General features: G+C 35.6%; 6 protein-coding genes across 7 annotated transcripts; 4 read left to right on the top strand and 2 right to left on the bottom strand.

Annotated features, from left to right (window-relative positions):
* The first annotated feature begins 1,358 nt into the window (after positions 1 to 1,358).
* Positions 1,359 to 3,645, top strand: LOC104759356 (protein NRT1/ PTR FAMILY 5.16-like). The gene is made up of 4 exons (XM_010482297.3): positions 1,359 to 1,680; positions 1,782 to 1,999; positions 2,097 to 2,638; positions 2,733 to 3,645. Exons 1-4 carry the CDS (start codon positions 1,557 to 1,559, stop codon positions 3,547 to 3,549), a joined length of 1,701 nt encoding a protein of 566 aa, XP_010480599.1. The 5' UTR covers positions 1,359 to 1,556; the 3' UTR covers positions 3,550 to 3,645.
* Positions 2,644 to 6,193, bottom strand: LOC104756603 (protein NRT1/ PTR FAMILY 5.10). 2 transcript variants are annotated; one of them, XM_010479212.2, is made up of 5 exons: positions 5,808 to 6,193; positions 5,507 to 5,724; positions 4,766 to 5,301; positions 3,844 to 4,656; positions 2,644 to 3,545 (listed from the first exon to the last, which is right to left on the bottom strand). In XM_010479212.2, the coding sequence occupies exons 1-4, from the start codon at positions 5,944 to 5,946 to the stop codon at positions 3,858 to 3,860; spliced, it is 1,692 nt and encodes a 563-aa protein (XP_010477514.1). In that variant the 5' UTR covers positions 5,947 to 6,193; the 3' UTR covers positions 2,644 to 3,545; positions 3,844 to 3,857. The 2 variants fall into 2 exon arrangements, with proteins under 2 accessions (XP_010477514.1, XP_087352071.1); XM_087495945.1 differs by having other exon boundaries at positions 4,766 to 5,261; positions 5,808 to 6,191.
* A 3,046-nt stretch (positions 6,194 to 9,239) lies between these two features.
* On the top strand, positions 9,240 to 12,154 carry LOC104756602 (patellin-2). The gene is made up of 4 exons (XM_010479211.3): positions 9,240 to 11,108; positions 11,196 to 11,323; positions 11,435 to 11,570; positions 11,698 to 12,154. The coding sequence occupies exons 1-4, from the start codon at positions 9,480 to 9,482 to the stop codon at positions 11,941 to 11,943; spliced, it is 2,139 nt and encodes a 712-aa protein (XP_010477513.1). The 5' UTR covers positions 9,240 to 9,479; the 3' UTR covers positions 11,944 to 12,154.
* Positions 12,155 to 13,714: 1,560 nt separating this feature from the next.
* On the top strand, positions 13,715 to 15,590 carry LOC104756601 (MICOS complex subunit MIC10). The gene is made up of 3 exons (XM_010479210.3): positions 13,715 to 14,199; positions 14,423 to 14,580; positions 15,257 to 15,590. The coding sequence occupies exons 1-3, from the start codon at positions 14,070 to 14,072 to the stop codon at positions 15,269 to 15,271; spliced, it is 303 nt and encodes a 100-aa protein (XP_010477512.1). The 5' UTR covers positions 13,715 to 14,069; the 3' UTR covers positions 15,272 to 15,590.
* A 332-nt stretch (positions 15,591 to 15,922) lies between these two features.
* LOC104756599 (uncharacterized) lies at positions 15,923 to 17,883 on the top strand. The gene is made up of 5 exons (XM_010479208.3): positions 15,923 to 16,100; positions 16,622 to 16,821; positions 17,155 to 17,256; positions 17,395 to 17,446; positions 17,553 to 17,883. The coding sequence occupies exons 1-5, from the start codon at positions 16,010 to 16,012 to the stop codon at positions 17,663 to 17,665; spliced, it is 558 nt and encodes a 185-aa protein (XP_010477510.1). The 5' UTR covers positions 15,923 to 16,009; the 3' UTR covers positions 17,666 to 17,883.
* Positions 17,795 to 19,078, bottom strand: LOC104756600 (E3 ubiquitin-protein ligase ATL15). The gene has a single exon (XM_010479209.3). The coding sequence runs from the start codon at positions 19,076 to 19,078 to the stop codon at positions 17,933 to 17,935; it is 1,146 nt and encodes a 381-aa protein (XP_010477511.1). The 3' UTR covers positions 17,795 to 17,932.
* Positions 19,079 to 24,787: the final 5,709 nt, after the last annotated feature.

Below are 24,787 nucleotides of genomic sequence, written 5' to 3'. Positions count from 1 at the left end.
ACAACAACAAAATTGCATATGCGGAAGCTCTTGTAACAGTTTGTTTTCAACTTTTGTCCTCGGGAGTTGGGACACTGACACAGCTAATTTAATGTTAACCACAAAAATAAGTCAAAAATGATTAATTAACAAACAGTAAACACTAATCCTTATAGTATATCTGTTCTTTAATTCATTGATCTGCATACCAAAAAACCTTTAGCAAATATCTAAACGAAAAGATACAAAAGCCGACGAACTTAGAACCTATCAGGATTTTCGTCCCACATAGATTATTTGGTCCGGACGTAAACAATATATTTTGTTTGTCGTGCAGCACATGGTCCATGGATAATATGTTTACCTTAGCAGTAGAATCTAGAAAGAAAGTGACATCTGAAACAAGGAGACAAAACTATTGAAACTTGATTACATACTTAACGGCCAACAAATCATTTAATAAGAAAACGCGACTGCAAACAAAAGAAAAGAGAGTAGAAGCATGATTCTTCGCAAAACCTTAATATCAAAATACTCAATCTGTTTCATAATATAGAATGTTTAGAGAATAAATTTTGTTTCATAATTTAGAATGTTTCCACTTTCTATTCAACTTTTAGATTAAATTTATATTTTATATTATATAGACTGATTGGTTAAACTTTTTAAAAGTAATTATTTCTTAATATGCGTATTTTCACTAAAACATCATATATTTTGAAACGAAGAAAAAATAAATTTCAACTTTTAATTAAATGACAATTTAGGGACCCAATGTTTAATACATCTTATGTGACGTAGTTTTTACTGGATAACAGTTAAAAGTGGCTTACAAAGTTGTTTAAAATATTAAACAATCTTTGATTTCCACAAATTATTTTCTCGACTCATATACTTAATTTCTAATAAAAAATAATTAACGAAAAGTAAAGAAGGAAATCTACACCTAATCATAGGATGTTTATCCATACTAGCATTGTAATTAACTTGGATAAAATTTACAAATCTTATGTTATTTAATCATAGATTAAAAAAATTCTAATGAAATTCATTGTTATTGAACTAATAATGTTAAAATCTATTATAAAATACATTGTTATTGAAAACAGTAGATTTGATTTTGAAGGATTTGAGAGGATTTTCTTCATTAAAAATATTGAAATTCAAATCTCATGGTTTTATGTGAAACTAGAAAGAATTTTACAATAATTCACATCAATTTCACTAAAATCATAAAAATTCATGAAAATTCAAAATGACTTAAAATACTAGTTTGAATACACTCTAAATTTTTAAGGAACTAATAATCAATAGCAAAAGATTTTTTTAAAACAGTAAAATAAAATTTTAATAGATCTTGATTTCATTTAAGTTATTATCCAAGAATCCCTTAGAGTTGACTTTTTAACTGATATAAAACAAAATGACGAAAACAGGTGATATATAGTACAATCACAAAACCGCATGTGAAATCATATAACTAGTACTCTATGCATACTTGTTCATAAAAAATAATTATAAACAATAACTATTGTGGTTCTTATCTACGCATAATTCTAAAGTCACGACGAGATCAAATGACGATAGTAGAGGAAAAAGTTTCACTTATTGAAGATTTCGTAAGCGACTCTGTCGACCACAGTGGACTTCCCGCCGGCAAGTCTACCACTGGCGGATGGAGATCCGCTTGGTACATTATAGGTAAAGAACAGTTTTGTGATGTGTTTTTATGTAGTTTAAGCTCTTATAATAAATTCTAATTTTTACAAGTTTTTTTTTTTCCTGTAAATGAAATGGTTCAGGAGTTGAAGTTGGAGAAAGATTTGCTTACTTTGGGATTTCCTCCAACTTGATTACCTACCTAACTGGACCTCTCGGACAATCCATGGCGACTGCCGCCGTGAACGTGAACACATGGTCAGGAACCGCCTCGATGTTTCCTATTTTAGGAGCTTTCATCGCAGACGCTTATCTCGGTCGTTACCGTACCATTGTTGTCGCTTCCCTCATCTATATACTCGTAACGCTCTCCCCCAACAACACTTCTTCTTTTAATCTTTTAATTAACAAAACTTCAGAAAAAGTTTCACTAACGTTTGAGAGGGTTGTTATTACAGGGACTAGGACTATTAACCTTATCGGCTGTCTTAATCCTAATGGGATTATCAGAGAAACGTAGCGATGTTGTTACTTCTACTAAACCATCTTTTTGGGTGAATATACTCTTCTTCTGTTCTCTATATTTGGTGGCGATGGGACAAGGCGGACACAAGCCGTGTGTTCAAGCTTTTGGTGCGGACCAGTTTGATGTGGAAGATCGAAAAGAGAGAATAAGTAGAGGATCGTTTTTCAATTGGTGGTTTTTGAGTTTATCCGCGGGAATAACTCTGTCTATTATTGTGGTGGTTTACGTTCAAGACAATGTAAATTGGGCGCTTGGGTTTGGGATCCTTTTTTTGTTCATGGTTATGGCCCTTGTTCTCTTCTTGCTCGGGAGAAAAACTTACAGGTACCCGAGAGGAGACCGCAAGGAGAAGAATAACGCTTTTGCGAGAATCGGTAGAGTTTTCGTGGTCGCATTCAAGAATAGGCGACTCAAATTAACACATTCAGGTCTATTGGAAGATGGTTCATCCGAGACATGTAAAGGACGACTTGAGTAAGTTGCATAAATCCCATTTTTTTTTTAATATTCTGAGTTTTGGTTTAGTCTTATTAATTGAGTGGTAAAATTATGTTATTTTTTTACCAAGGTTCCTAGCAAAAGCGTTGATACCGGGAGAAGGAGGTGTCGAGCCATGTGATGTTAGGGACGTGGAAGATGCGATGGCTTTGGTAAGGCTTATTCCGATATGGATCACAACGGTGGTGAGCATGATTCCTTACGCTCAGTCTGCTACTTTCTTCACAAAGCAAGCTGTTACCGTGGACAGAAAAATATTGCCGGGTTTGGAAATCCCTCCTGCTTGGTTTCAGGCGCTTATCGGTTTATCGATTATCATCTCAGTTCCGACTTATGAGGGTGTTTTCCTTCCGTTAGCTAGACGGATCACCAAAAAGCCTTCTGGGATCACAATGCTACAGAGAATAGGGGCCGGAATGGTGCTGACTAGTTTAAATATGGTGGTTGCAGCGTTGGTAGAAACGAAACGGCTTGAGATAGCTAAAGAACATGGGCTTCTGGATAGTCCCGGCGCAACCATCCCAATGTCTCTATGGTGGTTCGTTCCTCAGTATTTATTACTCGGGATGATCGATCTATTCTCACTAGTGGGTACTCAAGAATTCTTCTACGACCAAGTCCCAAAAGAGCTAAGGAGTATTGGTCTCGCGCTTTCTTTGAGTGCGATGGGTCTTGCTAGCTTCTTGAGTGGTTTTCTCATCACTGTGATTAATTGGGCTACAGGAAAAGATGGTGGTGAGAGCTGGTTCAACACTAACCTGAACCGAGCCCATGTCGATTACTTTTATTGGTTGCTCGCCACTTTCACGGCCATTGGATTCTTTGCGTTTATGTTCTTCTCCAGGCTGTATGTGTATCGCAGACTTCGCAGGATAGATCACGTCTAAGAATATAAAATTCAAGATGTATCAAAATTCATAACGTGTTTAGAAATTATAACTACTTATTTATTCGATATTATGCAGTTTAAGTTATATGGTAAAGCTAAGACTATATCAAACATTTTAAAAAAACTATACATTTGCATACGTGTACTACAAGCTAATCAATATCTATTAAATCATAAGGATCCCTAAGCAAACTATATTGACTAATCTAATAATCAGTTAACGATAATATAGTAATCACTGGTATGAAGAAAGTGTATTTAAAAATTACAGAGAGAGAGAAGGAGAGAGTACCAATACACTCCACTTTAAAGGGTGTTGAGTCTCTTAGATACGTATGACTTTGCAAAATACATGTAGGAGGCTAATCCAATGAAGCTGAGACAAGCGAGTAGCCAGTAAAAGTAATCCAGATGAGCCTGGTTCAGGTTGTTTGCAAACCAACTCACTTGACCAGATTGGCTCGTCGCTTTCTCAATGACTGATATCAGGAAACTGCTGAGAAAGCTACCAATACCGAATATGCTCAAGTATAGAGCCAAGCCCACACTCCTCAGCTCGCTCGGGACTTGGTCGTAGAAGAATTCTTGAAGACCCACCATTGCAAAAACATCTGAGATACCAAAGAGCACATACTGAGGAACTAACCACCACACACTCATCGGAACCGTAGCGTCTGGGGAGTCAAGGAGCCCATACTCCGCAGCAGTTTTAAGCCTTTTCATCTCCACCAAAGCAGCAATTACCATAGCAAGGAAAGAGAGGAATAAGCCTGTGCCGATTCTCTGAAGCATCGTGATACCGCCAGGTTTATGTGTAAACGATCTTGCAATTGGGATGAGTACGCGATCATAGATGGGGATGAAGATGACTATAGAGAGGCTGATAAAAGACTGAAGGGTAGCCGGAGAGATCTTGTAACTCGGTGTGATTGATCTCTCCATTGTGGCTCCTTGTTTAGTGAAGAAAGTTGGAGATTGCGCAAACACAACCGCATAAACCAAGCAAGTAAACCATATCGGAGCTAACCTAAGCACTGATTTTGCTTCTTCAAGTTCATCTATACTACAGGAACCATTATTCGCGACCAGAGCTTTGTTGAGAAAACTGCAGTTGTGACAAGAACGAAGATGCTTAGTACCATAAGTCCTTTTTGTTCTGTAAACAACTACAATGCGGTAACAAGAAAATCAAAGGAGACAGAAAGCTGTCTTACCTAAATTGCTGTGAGCTTTTGAGAGACACAAGACCAAATCTCTCCTCTGCATCAGCTACAGCTGAAGCTGACACACCCCAATTCTTCACAGCAGCGACATAAACATTTACAATCCGTGCAAAAGGGCTTTGACCTTCCCTTCGAACGCTGAACCGATAAGCTCTAGTTCCGAGCAAGAAAATAAGCAAAGCAACAACCATAGCAATGCATGGAATACCAAATCCTAAAGCCCAACTGAGATTGTCCTGAATATAATTCAAGACCCATAGAGTAACCAACGTCCCAAAGCACATACTAAAATACCACCAATTAAAGAAAGAAGTCTTTTGTTTGCACTCTTTAGGATCCTTTTCATCAAACTGATCCGCTCCAAAAGCCTGAACACAGGGTTTGTGACCACCTTGAGCTAACGCCACTAGATACAGGGCACTAAAGAACATGATCACTTGAAATCGAGGAGAGCAAGACGAGAGTAGTAGTTTATAAGCATTGCAGTCTGAAGGAACCATTGCAGATAAAGTCAGTAAACCAAGTCCCTGTTTGTTATCAATCAAATAAATCACTATACAACTTCAGACTCATCTCTAGCGTTCAGAGCTCAAACATGTTACAACATACAGAGAAAAATAGAAACTTCCTAATTCCTAATGATCAGAATCGAACTGGTGAATTACTTAAAACGAATTTAACAGAAGAAGAGTGAAGAGACTTAAACAGAGAGAGAGAGAGAGAGCTTGGTACCAATATATAGAGAGCAGAGGCGGCGAGGATGGTACGGAAACGACCTAGAAACGAGTCAGCGATAAACGCACCAAGGAGAGGAAGCAACGACGCCGTTCCAGACCAAGCGTTGACGTTAGCGGCAGCAGCCGCCGTCGATTGCCCCAGTTGTCCGGTCAGATAAGTAATCAGATTGGAAGATATCCCGTAGTAAGCGAATCGCTCAGCAACCTCCACACCTACAGTCGAACAAAAACCAGAAATTAAAAATTCCGGCGAGGAACACGAACACTCTAAAGAGCAAGAAATTGGCGGGAATTACCGATGATGAAGCCGGCGGATCTCCAGCCACCGGAGGAAGATCTGACGGCTGGTTTGCTTCTGTAGTCAACGGATCCGTCGACGGTGGTTACAGCGAGAAGCGGAGTTCCGGCTTCATCAACAGCGCCGGAGATGGCCATTGATTCTCCCAATCGAAGAAGTAAATAAAAAAATATCTTCTTTGGTTAATCAATCAATCAACCCATTTCTTATTTTGATTTTGACACTTAAACTTAAACACATGGTTGGTGTTTTACTCGCACCACACCAGTGTTTAGTGTTTACTGTACTAGTTGGCAAAAAAAAAACTGATGTCATTGCCACCACATTTATCGTTTGTATTTATTTTTTTTTTTTTTTAAGGCTTATTTTCTTCAATTGCATTGTTGTGTTAGTTGAGACTTTAGAGTTATATATGATGCATTAATTTAGTTTGCTTTGTACGCATTCCATTTTATGTTTTATTTGCTACTATAAATTAATGAGAGATGTCATTTTTCTTTGGATTCAAAAGCTTTTTTTGGTGGAGGTCAACCCCAACCCATGAAAAGATATTTTAGAGATTAAGGATGAAAAGAGAAAAAAGAGGAACGAAGTTTGTGATTTGGATCAGCATATATGTTTACCATTTTCGAGCATCACCAATTCTTTTCTTGTTTAAGTCCTTCAAAATTACATTTTCAGAGATGTTATTTTTCTGTTTTTTTTTTTTTTTCAACTTAAAAAGTGTTGAAACCTAAAATCAGTTCCAATAATCTTTCTTTTTTCTACCAATCAAAATGATTGTTCCTCGAATTAGTTATTAGTTGAAGCTGAGATTTCTATATATATATTTTATATGCATTCCTAATTAGTTTAGTTTGCTAATTATGTTAATCAATTTTTTTTTGTTTTAATAATATTTTATTTGCTTCCTAACTATTGTTACCTAGTATTTTTTTTTTTTTTTAATTAATATAACTTCTGCTTTCACTGATATAGATTTTATCTACGGTTTCTAACCTCAAATATTGTGATTATGTATAAATAATTTATAGATGAAACAAGCAACAAACATAGACTTGTTATACAAAATAAATAAATAAAAATCCCACGCAATGGTTGATAATCATTGCTTAATTTGTACCTGGCCATCAATCATTTGTTAAAGAAAATGTAAAGACATAAGTACTAGTAGTATATAACTAACAATTCTTTATTGGAGAATCAAAAGAAATCAAAACAGATATAAAGACATATTAAACCGCTAAATCCAATATTTTGTTAGTGGGAGAAAGTTATAATAAGACGGCACCACCAGCAATGACAAACCAACCAAAAACACAGCTCGGCCTTCTCTTTTGCTTTTGACAATTTCAAAAGCTACCTGAAAGAATATATTTAACAGATAATTCTTGGATCCCACGAGACTGCACTACCTAATTTTCTTAATCTAATATTTTCTTTGGTTCTGTATCCATTCAAATACATTTTCAAGCAGTGCATTTCAATTTTTCTTCTAAGAGTTTAAAAGAACAAAAAAACATATTTCCCCTAGTTTACGAGAGTCGATAAATGCCCTATGAGTTGGTCAGTAAAGCTAGTAATTAGTACATAAGAAAATCAATACATATTGAAACAAAACATAAGATAGACTGAATTATATACAAAGGAATGAAGAGGGTTGAACACAGTTACACAATTTTTAGTTGGTGTGCATTATAAGTTGACCTGCAACATAAAATTCATTTTAAGATATTCATTTCAGTTAATAACTTATGAAATGTTTTTATAATCATGTATTGGCCCATATGAGGAGTTGTAACGATGAGGTGTGTGGTGTAGGCCTACATGAATCAGGCTGCTTATTAAATTTAACCATAGTCCTAATAGTTCTTGTGACAGCTCCAATCTTATGGAATTCCCCTGTTAATATCAAATTTTAAATCAATATTCAATTTATTAGATAAAATTACGTGTTTTTTTTTAAGATTACAACGCACCAAATATGGGTCCAAAGTTATATATAATATTAATACGAAATCATTTGATACTTTCTTTACGTGCGAAGCAGTCTGTATATGTTTATATGTGTGTCATCCTCTCAATTCATATGGTATTTCGCTTTATAATGCTAAATGAATGAATCGTCGAGTTATTGTTTTGAAGCGAAATGGATATTAATTAGCAATATAATCATGCGATAATATGCTCCATATATACTCTTACATGCATGTCATCATCTACTTATAATTAAGAGGATGTCTTAATTAGTCGTTGCCATGTAATCCTGTGTTGTAATGGGATTTTCATAAAATATGATGATTTCATTTTCATGATTTGATTCAGGACTATCTATATAATAAATACAAGTTGCCCGGCCAACTTGTGAAAAACATTCTAGTACCTTTACTAATAAACATGAACAATTTGAATAAACGGGATAAAGGTTGATTGCGTCAAGTTGGTCACCCGTTAATAGGTGCATCCATTTTACTATGCAGTATTAGTAAAATAAAATTTCTTGCATGGATGTAACATTGCATGCATGGTGGATACATAGTTCAGTTTAAACTCCTACAAAGTTAAAATTCAAATCTTAACGTTCTGATTCAAGGGGATTAAATATCTCTTAATTAAACTTGATTTGTGTTTACTTTTTAGGTTGGTAAACAACTAAACAATTTCACACAACAACGAGTAAAAATGTCATGTTATCTCATGAGTCATGAGTTATTGGGATAACGACAATTTTGTTTTTATTACAAAAATCTCTAAACATACATGTCATTATATGACAACATCGTTGAGTAAGAAAATTCTAGTGATATTTATACAATTTTTATTGGAAAAAAACCTCTATTGTTGGAACGATTCAAAAAACTCTATTTATTTAATTCAAAGGTACAAACTTAGGTGATAGGATAACGTGGTGTCATAATTTGAAAAAAAAAAAAAAAACACTTTAGATAATTTATTAAAAGCCAGAGTAGCTTTTCAAACACACATATTCCACTTTTTCCCCTCAAACAAACAGATATGGATGGTACTTTTGCCTTTGATCTCGAACTTGTCTTTATGTAATATGAAAAACATAATAAATCTCTCTTCATATATTACATACCTTATTAATATGCAGCCTATGAAAGGTTTATAATTATCTACAAAGTTTATTTTAATGCTATTTTAGAATATTTCTTTATAAAATTTAGGTTTATCTTGCTACTCAAGTTTTGTAAAAAAATGTTAAAAGATACACAAGAATATGCAAGAGTTAGAAAAAAAAAAGAATCATAAATGTAAGTAAATAAAAACGAGATACATACACAATACATCTTTCCTTATACAAGAAAATAAGTGAAACGAATCTAAATTAAAAATGGAAAATGATCAAAGAAAAAGTTGTTAATTTAGTTAAAAAAATGTATAAAATTGGGGAATCCAATTTTGAGGAGAAGCAAAAGACGGCCGTTTGGAAGAAAGAGAAATATTGGGACCCTACTAAAAGAAAAGTATCTTCGAAAATTAGCTGTCCAACAGCTCCGACCAGTCTGTTCTCTTTTGCTCTTCTCACACAACACAACACATAACTCTTCGTCCTCTTCTTTTTTATAAGACCTCTTCTTCTCCTCTCTCTTCTCTCTCAATCTCATCTCTCTCTCTAATTCTTGTTTCCCTTTCGAATCAAGTCATCATGGCTCAAGAAGAGATACAGAAACCTGCTGCTTCTATTACTGCCTCTGTTCCGGTTAAGGAAGATACTCCTGTGCCGGTTAAGGAGGTTGAGGTACCTGTTACTGCTGAGAAAGCTGTGGCTGCGCCTGCTCCCGAAGCAACGGTGGTGTCTGAGAAGGAGGTTGATGTGGCGGTCGCGGAACCAGAGGTGGCTGTGGCGGTGAAGGAGGAGGAAGTTGCGACGGGGAAAGAGGCCTTGCAATCGGAATCGTTTAAGGAGGAAGGCTATTTGGCTTCTGAATTGGCGGAAGCTGAGAAGAACGCTTTGGCTGAGTTTAAGGAGATGGTTAGGGAGGCTTTGAACAAGCGTGAATTCACCGCTCCACCGCCACCGTCGCCTAAAGCTCCGGTCAAGGAAGAGAAGGCTGAGGAGAAGAAAACAGAGGAAACAGAGGAAAAGAAGGAAGAAGTGAAAACCGAGGAAAGGTCTGTTGAGGCTGAAACCAAAACAGAGGAGAAACCTGCTGCTCCGGCCACCGTAGAGACCAAGAAAGAAGAGACATCTGCCGCTCCGGCTCCGATCGTCGCAGAGACCAAGAAGGAAGAGACATCGGCCGCTCCGGCTCCAGTCGCCGCAGAGACCAAGAAGGAAGAGACTAAACCGGCTGCTCCGGTCGTTGCAGAGACGAAGAAGGAAGAGATATCAGCAGCTCCTACTCCGGTTGAGACCAAACCAGCTGCTCCGGTTGAGACCAAACCAGCTGCTCCGGTCACCACAGAGACCAAGGAAGAAGAGAAAGTCGTTCCGGTAGAAACCACACCGGCTGCTCCGGTCACCACAGAGACCAAAGAGGAGGAGAAAGTCACTCCGGTAGAGACCGAACCAGCTGCTCCAGTCGTCGATGAGGTCAAGAAAGAAGAAAAAGCAACCGCCTCTGTTCCAGTCACCAGGGCCGTCTCAAGATTTATTAAAGATATATTTGTCTCCGTCACCACCTCCACCGAGAAAAAGAAGGAAGAAGAGAAGCCAGCCGTAGTAACGATCGAGAAGGCTTTCGCCGCTGAAGAAGAAGGAACCAAACCCGTTGAAGCAACCGAAGAATCGATCGTTTCAATCACTCTTCCCGAGACAGCTGCCTACGTAGAGCCAGAAGAAGTCTCAATCTGGGGAATCCCACTTCTCGAGGACGAGAGATCCGACGTGATCCTCCTCAAGTTCCTCAGAGCACGTGACTTCAAGGTCAAAGAAGCCTTCACGATGCTTAAAAACACCGTCCAGTGGCGCAAAGAGAACAACATCGACGACCTTGTCTCGGAAGATCTCGAAGGAAGCGAGTTCGAGAAGTTGGTGTTCACTCACGGTGTCGACAAACAAGGACACGTCGTGATCTACAGCTCGTACGGTGAGTTTCAGAACAAGGAGATTTTCTCTGACAAGGAGAAGCTTAGCAAGTTCCTGAAATGGAGGATTCAGTTCCAGGAGAAGTGTGTGAGGTCTCTTGACTTTAGCCCTGAGGCTAAGTCAACGTTTGTGTTCGTCAGTGACTTCAGGAACGCTCCTGGACTCGGTAAGAGAGCGTTGTGGCAGTTCATTAGACGTGCGGTTAAGCAATTCGAAGACAACTACCCAGAGTTTGTTGCCAGAGAGGTAAAAGAAACTTAATATTTTGATTATGATTACAATATAAGCATTTAAACTTCAGTCTTTTATATTAATTGTGGGGTTATTTTTCAGCTGTTCATTAATGTCCCATGGTGGTACATTCCTTACTACAAAACATTCGGAACCATCATCACATCGCCAAGGACAAGAAGCAAGATGGTCCTTTCTGGTCCATCCAAATCCGCTGAGACCATTTTCAAGTAATTTTTAAAGTTCATAGAAGTTGTGTACTATATGATACGTAACATCATATTTCATTGTTTCTATTCATGCATACAGAATCTTATATCCTCTGTTTTTGAATGAATCAGATACGTAGCTCCTGAAGTAGTCCCGGTTAAGTATGGTGGACTGAGCAAAGAGAGCCCATTCGCTGTCGAAGATGGAGTCACCGAGGCCGTCGTTAAATCCACATCTAAATATACCATTGATTTGCCTGCTACCGAGGTATATATTTGTTTTTTCTTTTCTGTTTTTTGAATGTTAATTAACGTAAACGCTATAACTAACGTTAATTTGAAACAATATAAGAGACTTAATGATGATTAATTATGTGGATTGTGTTGCTACGTAGGGTTCTACACTGTCATGGGAGCTTAGGGTTTTGGGTGCGGACGTGAGCTACGGAGCTCAATTTGAGCCAAGCAACGAGACAAGCTACACCGTGATCGTCTCTAAGAACCGGAAAATCGGTTTAACTGATGAACCTGTGATTACTGATTCTTTCAAGGCAAGTGAACCAGGAAAGGTCGTGATCACGATTGACAACCAGACATCTAAGAAGAAGAAGGTGCTCTACAGGTTCAAAACCCAAGCATAATATTATGTGTCTGATCTTTGAATGAAGAAAAAAACAAAAGATGGTTGGGAATTTTAATTAATTTAATTTAGTACGTTTATTTATTTTATGTATTTTTTTGAAACCTCAAAAGGGGATTGTGTTTTGTCGATGGTTTTGATTTTGTTTTGGTGATGGGATTTTTTTTTCTTTGTTGATGATTCTTATAAATACAAATGTTTGTGTGCAAAAATGTGATTACCATTCAAAAAAATATTTGCTACGTTACTTGACAATTTGTGTAAATTTGAACTTATATTTGTCCTTTTTTTTCTTTCTTTCTAATTCAAGAATCGATTTCTAATTAGATGATTACGCAAGTTAAGTGCTTCCGATCATATATTCTTAAAGCCCTATCTTCGTCCACGTTAGATTCCTTTGTTCTGGTTGTGTCAAGTCTTGTTCTTACCTGACGTATCCATGTTCCTTTCGGACCGTTCCGTGCTTGTCTAGCTAATTAGTTAAAGCAGTTTTTTTTTCTTCTTTTTTTTTTATTAACTCAGAGTAAATCCCCAGACCTATGGAGGGGTCCGAGACTAATCTATCTGGGGAAGGGCGACTAATCTATCTGAGGAAGAGCATCCCATATAGAGGGGTTTGAGACTAATCTCTCTGGAGAAGGGCATCCCACGGATAGGGTCTCTCCCGGTTATGCAAATGGGCTGTAAGCAATGGGCTCATACCCATGTGACCAAAGGGATAAAGCTAAGCAATTCTTGCACTTGGGGAGAATCGATCCCTGGCCTAGACCAACAGAGCGACTCTTCCACCAAAACTAGAACCACTAGCCCACCACCTCATGGTTTAGTTAAAGCAGTTACAACATTATAACATGATTTAAACGATGAAAAAGATAACGGTAAAAAACAATACTAAGGACAAAAATATCACACTTTGTCTTCTAACCACACTTCAAACTATGCCGGACCACTGTTTCTTTGATATATCACTAACGTAAGAGTCAATTGATTTTGACATTATCAAAATCGAGTATGCTTCATTGACGACATCAAAAAGAAAAAAAGCTCTGCAATTCGACCACCATTTGATCCACCGCTCGGAACTCCAATGATTTTGTTCCTCTCAAATACATAAATATATCTCTACAGTATCCGCACAAGATTTGAGGTTAAAGGTAGATAGTCTTTTTCTATTTTTTTTTTTGGAGTCACGGGCTCACGGTGGATTTACATTTTTTTTATCTGGTAACAGAATGTTTCTCCATAACCACATCAATGTTACGTCGGTATGAACGTTACAGATATGATACTATAATTTAGTTGAGATGACATTCTTTATAAAATCCTTTAGGTATTTAACATTTTAACGTTTCAGGTTTTTAGCTTCCGATGTGTTGTTTCTGGAAAGAAGATTTGATCTGGTTATTGGATTAGTCTCACTATAAGCCACAAAATGCCAAACAATTAAATGAAACAGTATCGAAAAATCAATGATCTTATTATATCGAAAGCTGAGATCCAATAAACACACAGTATCCAAAGAAAAAAAAAAGCCTGCCTAAAGTTATACAAAAGGACTTGTAATGATCACATGTATACAATTTGGGTGTATACGTAATATTAAGAACTGGAGTGTGACCATGAGTCCATGATAATACCCTACTGCATTGCATAGGTAGGGGACATCCGGACATGCATGGACCAAAAACAACAAAACAACAAACGAACCATTACTATGACCATGAGATAAGAATGCCATACTTTAAATTCTTTTTATTCTTTCTCCAACAAACGAACCAGTGAAGTTATCCTACTATCTGAATTATTCAAGACAGCTAGAAATTATCTACCAACATTTTAAAACTAAATTTCGATTAAACTTTAGTCTATTTTTCAGTATCCGAATTATCCAAAAATATTCTTTCTAAAGTACACACACTATCGCTTGCGTTAAAAGCAAAAGTATATAGGCCCAACAAAGCACATTCATTGGCCCATTAATCAGCCCAAGATTCTTCGCCTGCACAGTCAGAATTCAGAAACAAACCCTTTCAGATCGAAAGAAGCGAATTGTGGAAGAACACAAAGAAGGAAAATTTCGGGGGGGAATCAAATCGCAAACATAGAAGAAGAATCGAGTCGGAAAAAATGGAAAACAAGAGTAACAACAACACCGAGTCCGATGTCAACGCCAAATGGGACGCATGTTTCGATCTCACTGCTCGCCGCTTCGTCTACTCCTCCCTCGGCGGCGCTTTCGCCGGTCTTCTCTTCTTCAGTTCGGTGCTTTTTTTCTTTTTTTTTTTTAATTCAATTTCCCCCGACTCTCATTCTTATGATTCAATTGCGTTCACATAATTTGTAGTTTACATAGTGTGGGTAACTCTGATTAGGGTTCTGGTAGATAAAATCGAAATTTCAAAAATCAAATAGGGTTTTGAGTGTTTGTTCCGATTCAGATAGTTTTTGATGATTAATTTGTATTGCGTTGTGGTCTATAGGGAGTCCGGTTACAAGATGGGCTTCGATTGCGTTTGGTGCTGGAATTGGTATTGGCTCTGCATACACAGATTGTTCTCGTGTTTTTGACTCATCGTCTTCAACTTCAGCTACTTTATTAGCTCCCAAGAGTTCAACAGAGTCTCCTGTACTACCTCAGGTTAGTTCGAAATCATTCATTTTATTAGGAATCCAAGTACTTAGTTTTGTTGGATGATTTTGAGCCAAAAACATTTTTGGGAAGTTAGAAATTATGGTGGAATAAGATTTGGTTTCATGTTATTAGCTTGAACATGTGTGTTTTGAGAAATATTCCAGCCTTTAGTTACATATGGTTAAAGATTCGTGAGACAAGTTCACCTTTTTAGTCTTTAGCTCTAAAATAGTTTCGCATTCCACTGTTGGATCTTACGAGCTAAAAACAAATGCCTAATTGTTTTTGTGTATCATAATGACGCGACTAGACTACGTTTTGGAATTTAATCATTAGGAGAAGGTAATCTTACTTCAATATCCCTATCATAGATACTAGGTTTTCTGAGATGTGAAAACAGGTTTGAATCTGTTGTCACTGTATACCCATTTTGGAATAAGTTTTTCATCTAGTAAAAGCACACAATTGGTGACCAAACCACTCATGTACATAGTCTTCGAAATCCTTACAATGTAGAATCAACTAGTTGAGTGATCTTTTGTCAATGTGTACCCATTTTGGAATAAGTTTATCATCAAGTAAAAGCACACAACTGGTGCATGTTTATAGTCTTCGAAATCCTTACAATGTAGAATCAACTAGTTGAGTGTTTTTTTCTTTATATCTTGTTGATTGATTACAGGCAACAGAAGAGTAAAGACAAGGAGGAAGCTTGAAGGTAAAAAAACCCAAACGTTGATAGGGTTTGAAACAAGAGTTGTTTACATTACGAGATGGTCGTTGATCTTGCAGGACAAGGCTTTTGAGATATATGCCATTGTTAAAAAAAACCTTTTACTTCTCAGTGAGTTTTGTACACTGATGTCAAAAATGTTATTGACCCACTCATTTTCTTTCTTCTTGGAAAAAAAAAAGTTACTGTGTTCTTCTCTACAAGAAAGAAACGCAGAGTAATAATTCCTCCGGTTTGATTTTGTTTGCCTCTGCTGTTCCTTTAATTCAGACTTCTTGCTTCAGATTGCGACTCATATATCAGTTGATAATTAGTAACTTATGTCAACCAAATAAGGGTATACAAACTGATATCAATCTACTTTTTTTTTTTTGATCAAACACTGATATCAATCTATTAAGTTACGGATTTAAGGTTCAAAGATATGTTTTATAGCTTAAGCGACTCATATATAATTAAACTTACAATATTAGAAAGGGTTTCCCCAAAAAAAAAAAAACAATATTAGAAGGTTTTGAACGGCTCGGATTGAATCTCTCCATCCCGCTGGTTGGCTTAATGTATTGCCACGTGTATCCTATGACTTTTTTTCTATTTTCTTAATACTTAACTGCTACGGAAAAAGTTAAAAGATTATAGAGCCGACGAAGAACAAAGACGCGGCGACGAGAGAGTAATAGGAGAAGAAGACGAAGAAGAAATATGAATGCGCCTCCGGAGAACGAAGTTTGTTCGATATGCCATGGCCACTTCATCGCTCCTTGTCAAGCCAATTGCTCCCACTGGTTCTGCGGTACGATCTCTTTGTTCTTTTGCTTTCGCTTTTCTCCTTCTCTCGAATCGTTTTTGGAATCGGTCGTAGTTAGTTGCAGTAGGTTATCCCAGAATTCGAGTGTAGCATCTCGATTCAGTCTCCTCGTGAATCTTCGTTAGTCTCTTTTTTGAGATCAGAGTTGTGACGATCTCAATTTCGTTTTCCCCTGAAGCTGGTTCGGATTTATTGGAAAATTTTGTCTTTGAACTTGTAAATTCAATGTTCAGAGTTGTTTTACTGCTAATTTCACTCTCTGTGTACTCGTTTCAAAGACTTAATTATGTTTAGAATTGGTTTTAGTTAAGAGAAAGCTTCAGGTCTCATTCTTCTAGCTTTGCTTAGGCTTAACAGATTTTTCTTTTTTTGTGTGTGTGTTGTTCTGTGTTTGTTAGCTAACCTTACTAAGATTCTGTATGTTCACATAATACAGTCTTGTATGATTTTTGGTTATATAATTTCAGTGCAGCTCATGAGATAATAACTCTATTTAATCATTGTAGGAAATTGCATTATGCTTGTTTGGAGGCATGGATCTACATTACGGCCATGCAAATGTCCCTTGTGTCGTCGTCCGATTAGCTTGTTAGTTCCTTCTGAGGAAACAGTGAGAGTTCGGAATGATGCTACTGTTTCTGAGGTTCTTCACGATGTTGAAACTTACAACCGAGTCTTTGGTGGACAGTCAAGTAGTCTTGTTCAGGTACGCGTTTCGTCTTTTCTCCAGTCTCTGGGATGAAAAGCAGATTATAACTCACCAGAACCAAGTTTGGGGATAAGTAGAGTCGTTGTTGAAGGATGGACTCTATACTGTGCGGGTTCTGGTTTTATGTTGAGCTTATTCTTGTCCTTAACTTTTGGTAGTTTATTGCTTTCATCTATGTTAGTAAACTTAGAGTGAATGGGTTTTAGTTTCTTCATCTTGTTATTGCTTTGTGCTACATAACATTCCTTGGAGCTCATAAGTTTGACGACAAGTAAGTCTGGAGTTTACTGTGGAGCCTTTTCTCACATAAAACTTGTATATATATTGCAGAGGATGCAAGATCTTCCCTTCTTACTCCGAAGGTTGTTGCGAGAAATGATGGATCCAGGAAGAACGCTTCCATTCGTCATCAGAGCTCGTGTTTATATTGCGGTTAGTTCAACACATTCATTACTCTTGGAACCTGGATAAGTTTATCTCTTATGAGTAGATTTTCTGCTACAACATTTATAAATCTGAGCTAAAGAATGCTTTGACTAACGCAAGTTCACCACATTTGATTTGATATAGATGATACTCAGTGCGATTTACATAATCAGCCCAATCGATATCATTCCTGAAGGTGATTCCTCATTTTATCCCTTGACTATATATATATTCATGCAATACACTCTTTTCTTCTGTCAACTAACATTACTTACCTATACTTTGTATCTATTTCTTTTCAGGAGTCTTGGGGATTATCGGTTTGCTAGATGATCTACTGATAGCCCTGATTTGTTTCCTCTATGTTGCTGCTCTTTACCGATCTGTTCTCTATTTCCGTCATGGTGGTTCATGAATTTCTTTGAAGTTTTCACATCATGAATCATCATAGTTGAACAACTAAAAGTGACTTGGTTACTTGTTTGGCCCTTGCTTTCTTCTATTCATGGTTTTGACTTTTGACTGTTAGACTTAGGTAACTTGATTTTGATGGCTAAACAAAGACGTTTCTTTATTAGGTGAAGCAATTGAAATTTCTCGAACACTAGAAGAAACTAAAAGAACTTTTGTACAGGTTTTATTCTTCTCATATTTCTGAATGAACCCAATAGTATCAATTCGTCTAGGCAGGGCTTGCATCGCCGGATCGAAGGTAGGAGCGTTCACCAACATTGTTCTTCCCAGTAAATAACCGATCCAACGGTGACCTTATTGCTAGAAGCAAACCTTTTGATGCACCTGCACGCTCCTGATCACCGTCCATAATCCCATCCGGGGACCGGATCGAACCGGTATGGTACGGAGGAGTTATCGAAAACGGTCTTCGGTCGAACCGTCTGTCTTGATCGAACCGTTCCAAGTAGAAATAGTTTCGTTCAGTCCCTAGGCTTCCGGTTCTGAACCCTCTAACCGAACTCCTTGCTTGAGGTAAGGCCACTTGGTCTTTTGACCCATGGTTTCCTAGGTTCGAGTTCACGAGGTGATTGTGTATCTCTTGGGGTAACCTTAGCGTGAAGCGGTCTAGATTCTCCTCTGGTTGACCAGGAGAAATGGGCGGGCTAAACAATCCAGCTAGTTTCCAACCTGTAGACATGGACTTACGTGGCATGCTTTGGTTACCTGTCCAAGCCACCGAGTCGATCAATCGCTCGTCCGGTGAAGCCAAAATCTTTCTTCGGCTATCATCAACCGGCGTTTTGGGAGAGCTCTGACCGGTTTCTCTTGCGAAACCGGGTATCTCGAAAGAAACAGACTCACCCGGTACAGGAACGAGATTGGAACGGCAGAGAGGACACGTGGTTTGAGAGCGGAGCCAAGCATCAATGCAACCAGGATGAAACACGTGGCAACACTGAGGAATCAAACGCAGCGTTTCGTCGTCCTCGAACTCGTTGAGGCAAACGGGACACTCCAACGCTTCTTTGCCGATCCTCAGCGTCTTCACGGTTGAGTAACGAAACGTCGGAAACGTTTCTATGACGGACGCGTCGAGGCCACGCGCCGTCGTCTGCCTCACGTTAAGCCAGTTTCCTGGCTCACCACTATCCTCCATCCCTAGAGCTCTTTCGAGACACCTCCTCATGTAGACGGAGATACATCCAAGTGCGAAGAAAACACTAACGAGTACGATCATGACTATAGCCATGGTTGGACTGAACTTTGCCCTGTCGTCGTCATTATCAAACTCGTTGGTTTGAGCCGCACCGAGCTGTAACTGTAGTAGTAGCATGAAACAAGAGTAGAAGCTTAAACGTGACATGACCACCATCGATGGTTACAAATGGTTTAACAATCTGACGGTGTGGAGGTAAGTAATTGTATGTACTTCCCGGTTTCATGAGAACCAAAGCTTTGCCGATGAAAGAGCTTTATAAAAACAAAAGCCTCGTCATTTTGTTCTTTTTGTCTTTACTTCGCATTCGAAAAAAAACAAAAGCAAAAAAAAAGGTGATGGTAAGATCATAGGAGATGATATTATAAGAACGTGTGATACATTAATTTAGGGGCGGTTTGCTTTGCCTAATGAACATGATGGTTGACTTTTCAGATCTTACAAAAGGCACTACTATTGAACAAATTATATTTTATGGACCAAGAAAATCTGTTATGAATATAATCCAAAAGTGATTGTTGTGATGGTTCGTACTTTATTTTAGGGTTTTTTTATGATGTGTAACTCGATTTAAAATGGTACAAAACGGATAAATCAACCGGTTTTTGAAGGAAGTGGCATCGTCACTTGCAAATTTTAAATCCCAAGTTTGATAGAGTCTTACAGTTAGATCACTGAGGGTTTTATATATATATATTGGCACTTTATGTATCTAAACTAAAGAAAGATTTGTTTTTGGTAGGATAAAGAAAGATTTGTTGATCCAAAAGCTTTACATATATGTTGTCGTAAAATGACTAAAACTAATACGAGATCAAACTTATCTCTTACGAGTCAACTTCGACAGAGATTAGTATTATAAAAAAAAAAAAAAAAAGAGAGCTTGATGTGGTCTTAGCATAGTAGGTCAACGCAATTATACAATGATAATGTCGTAAATGTGATTTATGAATTAAGCAGTTGGTGATATACTTGCATCATCATGATAATCCCATGTTGTGATCACGTCGTTCTCCAACTAGCTAGCTAGTTATTGATTTATTATTTTTCTGTGGAATCAGTTTAAATAATCATAATCATTTATATATCTGATCACTTTGGTGCGGATTAATTAGTGGAGATGTGTATATCATATGATGCGATGACTTAAACGACGGCCCGATATAAATAATATACTTGTTTTGGATAAAGGATAATGTGAGGTGATTCAACTTTCCCTTTCATTGGGACGATTTTCAACTTTAGAAATAATTAAGACCTAAAAAGAAATTAATACAGTATTGTACTACTATCAGTTATATATTGTCAACAAATGCAATTTTTTAAAATTAAGCGAATTAATTTGCTGAGCTGCTAATTAACTCATCACATAAGTGCTTACAAACAAAAAATGACAGACTTTTTAAACCCTAAGGTTTCGCTTGTCCGTATAATATGCGATTTTGTACACACCGCTACAATTGTCTTACTGATCGACAATTTAATGCTTTTTAACAATTTCCGAAAAAGACATAAATAATATGTAAGCCTCATGAATCTTATCATCTTGAAACTTATCTCGAAAGCTTTCAAATATGGTGTAATAATGTTTTCTATTAGTATTGTTTATTAAAAAAAAATTATCAGATGAGGTTATTTGATAAAAGGAATAAACCAAATATATTATATTTGTTAAAAAAACAAAATAATACTTTTAGAACCGAGTTTTGTTTTGTTCGGATATCAACTTATAGTTTATAATATTTTTATTTGAATAAATAGTTTATAATATTAGGAAGAAAAAAATATAGTATTAAGAGAAATTATCTATGATGCTTGTTTGTTTCGATGCTTGAACTAAATCTAAGTATATCTCGTAGAGTTTGTCTCCATGCAACTCTTCAGCAAATATTTGGATTATCCTCATTTTTTGTCAGCATGTATTAATTATAAAACTTAGCCATTAAGAAGTTTCCTATTTTCAAGAGCTAGGTTGTTCGCCTACAATTTTTGGTATGTCATCTTATGGGGAAATCCCATCTTATGGTATCACTTATATATATCCTAGAAAATAACTCATTAAAAAGGAACAAAACATTCGGTATAAAAAAACGATCAAAATCATCAAAATAGTGGTATAATGTTTTTGAAAACCTTCCAATACTAAAATTTCAGAATGTGTATTTAAGCTCTTCTTAAAACGACTGAACATCATATACTATTTACGACGATTTTGAGATCATCATAAGAGACGTTTTTGTTCAATTAATCGTATGAGCAAAAGCGCTAGAAAGTAACCAATGATTTATCTAAAAAAATTTAAAAGAGTTAAAGTAGATTCAAAATTTAATGGAGTTAAAGTAGATTCAAAATTTAATAGTTTCTGCATCAACTAAAGCGTCAGCATATAAAATGAAACCAATCATCTATCTAAAATTCTTTAAAGTATGAGCGAATTCAAAAAAATTTAATACTCTGCACATAAACGAAATCGTCAGCATAAAAAAAATCATCTACCTAAAAATTTAAAAGATTAAGAACGGATGATTGGTCCGCAAAATCGTCAGCTTATAAAAAAAAGACCAACCGTCAGCATTTTGATTGATTTTATGACATGCTGACGTTTTCTACATAAACAAACACGTAAGCATGTCATAAAATCAATTATCTATTACAAATTTTTTTTGATAGGTTAGAACTGGATTCAAAATTTAATAGTTCCGCGAAAAAAACCATTGATATAGGGCCACATATTCTGATCTCATTAGCTGATTGTTTTGTGTTGAACAAAATTTACTGCCAACAGTTAGGTTATTGGCCATGTATTTGGTCCAATTTTCAGAATCTACATTTACCATATTTAGTTAAACGTGGTTCTTTTTCTCCTACAAGATAGAAAATACAAATGATCATATAAACAGGAAACATTTAAGTTATCCCAGAAAAAAATTGTTTATAACATTATTTTGTTTGGCATTATACTAGGTGTATTTAGGACATGTTTTTGTTTTTAATTCTGTAACTAAAATATATTTAAAAGAAAATTATGAAAAATTTGGTCAATTGATTGAAATTTGTTGAGTGTACTTATAGGTAGGCAAATCGACTTGAAAGTTTGATAATTGTTGTATATGTATTGTATGGTTACCATTCAAATCTGGCTTTGCTCATTCTATATTGCTTGTTTCACTTGTGGTTCTAAAATGTTAACTTGTTCTGTTTGTTTTGTTTGCTCCGTTTGTTGCTTATGTTTCACACCAAAAAGAATTTGATCAAAAGATAAACATCTTTTGAAAAAATGATTCCAGTCGAATAAAGGAAGAAGTGAGGAAGGAAACCATAAGCCAATTTGACGGCTTTGCCGCTTTAGAAACATTAGAAGGCCTAATAGTTAAGAAATATTTATCTCTAAATAAGCCCAATAATTTAATGCGGGCCTTAGTTACACTAACTTACTAATCATGTGGATTAAACTGGCGAATGAAATTTTCAAGTCAACTGAAATTGAAAGCATATTATGACCATGAATGTATGCTATTTTTAAATTCAGTTTTTGTATATTTTTTTTAAAATCCACACATATATCATATTTGCCGACAAAAAAATATTATATATATATATTTATTTATGAGTGGGCACCTATTTTAAAGAAATTGTAATTTTGAACTGAATCCATCGAAATTCATACGGATGAACTTTGTATCCAAAATCTATATTCACAAAGAAAAATTCAAAATATTCGTATATATTGTAACTAGTAAAAGTACATTGAAAATATTAAAAACTTACACTAAATTCACCTAAAACAAAAAAAATATATATACAAATACAAAATTCACATAAAGAATTTGATTTTGTTTAAAAATATAAAAATACAATAGGAGATGCATTTTTAATATTTTCTAAGAAATACAAAAGACAAAATAATAAAGTTAAGAGAATTTGTTAAAAATGCCCCTTTTGATATACCCCTTTTCAAAAATACCCTTTTTTCTGGCCATTTTTATTTATGTCCTCTTTTAATTTTTAATGACCATTTTACCCTTAGATGAAAATTATTTTATTCAATAAAAAGAAAAACAAAATTTTTCCGCCAAAAAATTTCCGACATATTTTCCCGCCAAAAAATTTTCAAAAAAATTTTCCCGCCAAAAATTTTTTTGTCAAAAAACTTTTGATAAAAAATTTCGAAAAAAAAAATTTTCCCGCCAAAATTTTTCCCGCCAAAAAAAATTTACAAGGTTTTTAAAAGGTTTTATAAGGTTTCTACCTTATAAAAGCCTTATAAACAACTTGTAAACGCTTTTACAAGATTTTTAAAAGGTTTTTAAAAGGTTTTAAAAGGTTTTTAAAAGGTTTTGAAAATGTTTTCAAATGGTTTTTAAAAGAATTTTTAAAAGGTTTTTAAACACCTTCTAAACCCTTTTACAATGTTTTTAAAAACTTGTAAAAGTTTTTATAAAATTTTTAAAAGGTTTTTAAACACCTTTTAAATGCTTTTAAAAAGTTTTTAAAAGCGTTTACAAGGTGTTTAAAAACCTTTTAAAGCATTTACAAGCTTTTTAAAAGCATTTACAATGTTTTTAAAAGCGTTTACAATGTGTTTAAAAACCTTTTAAAAACCTTGTAAACGCTTTTAAAAGTTTTTTAAAAGCATTTACAAGGTTTTTAAAAGGTATAAATTTCAATATTTTTGGCGGGAAAATTTTTCGATTTTGGCGGGAAATTTTTTTTTTTTGGTGGGAAAAAATAATTTTTTTGGGAAAAATTTTCGATTTTGGCGGGAAATTTTTTTGGCGGGAAAATATTTTCGATTTTGATGACTGTACATTCTTGCTGTCACTCAAAAAGGGTAATTTGGTCATTTTGTATATAATGAGGGGTAGTTTTAAAAATGGTCAACATAAAGGGGTATTTTTAAAAAGAGATATGGAAAAAGGGGCATTTTTGAGAATGCCCCTAAAATTAAAACATATGGACTTGAAATCTGCTGAAGATGTGATCATATCATACATGGAATCGAACATGCTAAACTTTCATTTGTATTATTTGGAGTACATATGAACATTGGCCCAATTGACCAATTTAAAGGATAGTGCAGCAGAGTATCAACTACAAAAGACTAGCTTAGATATTTTTTCCTAGTAACTGATATCGCTTATAATTATAGCACACATATACACACTCTTTATTATGAGAAATAATTGAACTCTTTTTTTTTTCTATGCACAAAAAGCAATTGAACTGTAATATAGAGGTATTGGATGCTGTTCAGCTATAGAAATTGAACCCTACAAATCTATTTGCATAGTTAAAGATGTACCATTTCCTTTGTTTTGTTTTCTAATAAAATGATGGTACCATTCCTATAAAAAATATATATATAGAGTGAGGGTGTGTATAGTGTTGAAAGCCTAGCTATTTGAATAGAATAAATAGAATTCAATCATTCACTACTTGACCCAATCTCGTACTTTGTTTTGTATATAAGAGGCACGTAAGATCGATCCTACGCATATGTTTTCAATGAGACAGCTAAGCTATTTGTGAAAAATTAACTTCATTACTTGATTAATTATTTTCCATTGTGTATAAACCACCGAATAGACTAGTTCAGTTATATCACATCACAACATCTCTATGACAATGTAAAAAAAAACATGAAAGTACTATACTTATATATAAATGTTGTTCATGTGGATGAAAAATAAAAATATAAATGTTTATTTTTCTGACATCATACTTAAGTTTGAAACGTTGAATAATGTGCTTAAAACTTTGGTTGTGATTTCGCTTTGAAATTTGGCCGAACAACCTATTGATGAATAGTGTGTTTGAAACTTTGAATGTGATTATTCTTTTGGTCAGCTTCTGGCTTGTTATCAG

Source organism: Camelina sativa, chromosome 17 (assembly GCF_030686135.1).
Source record: "Camelina sativa cultivar CO46 ecotype springtype chromosome 17, ASM3068613v1".
In the NCBI taxonomy this organism is placed as follows: Eukaryota; Viridiplantae; Streptophyta; class Magnoliopsida; order Brassicales; family Brassicaceae; genus Camelina; species Camelina sativa.
This window is presented reverse-complemented; position numbering and strand designations above follow the sequence as displayed.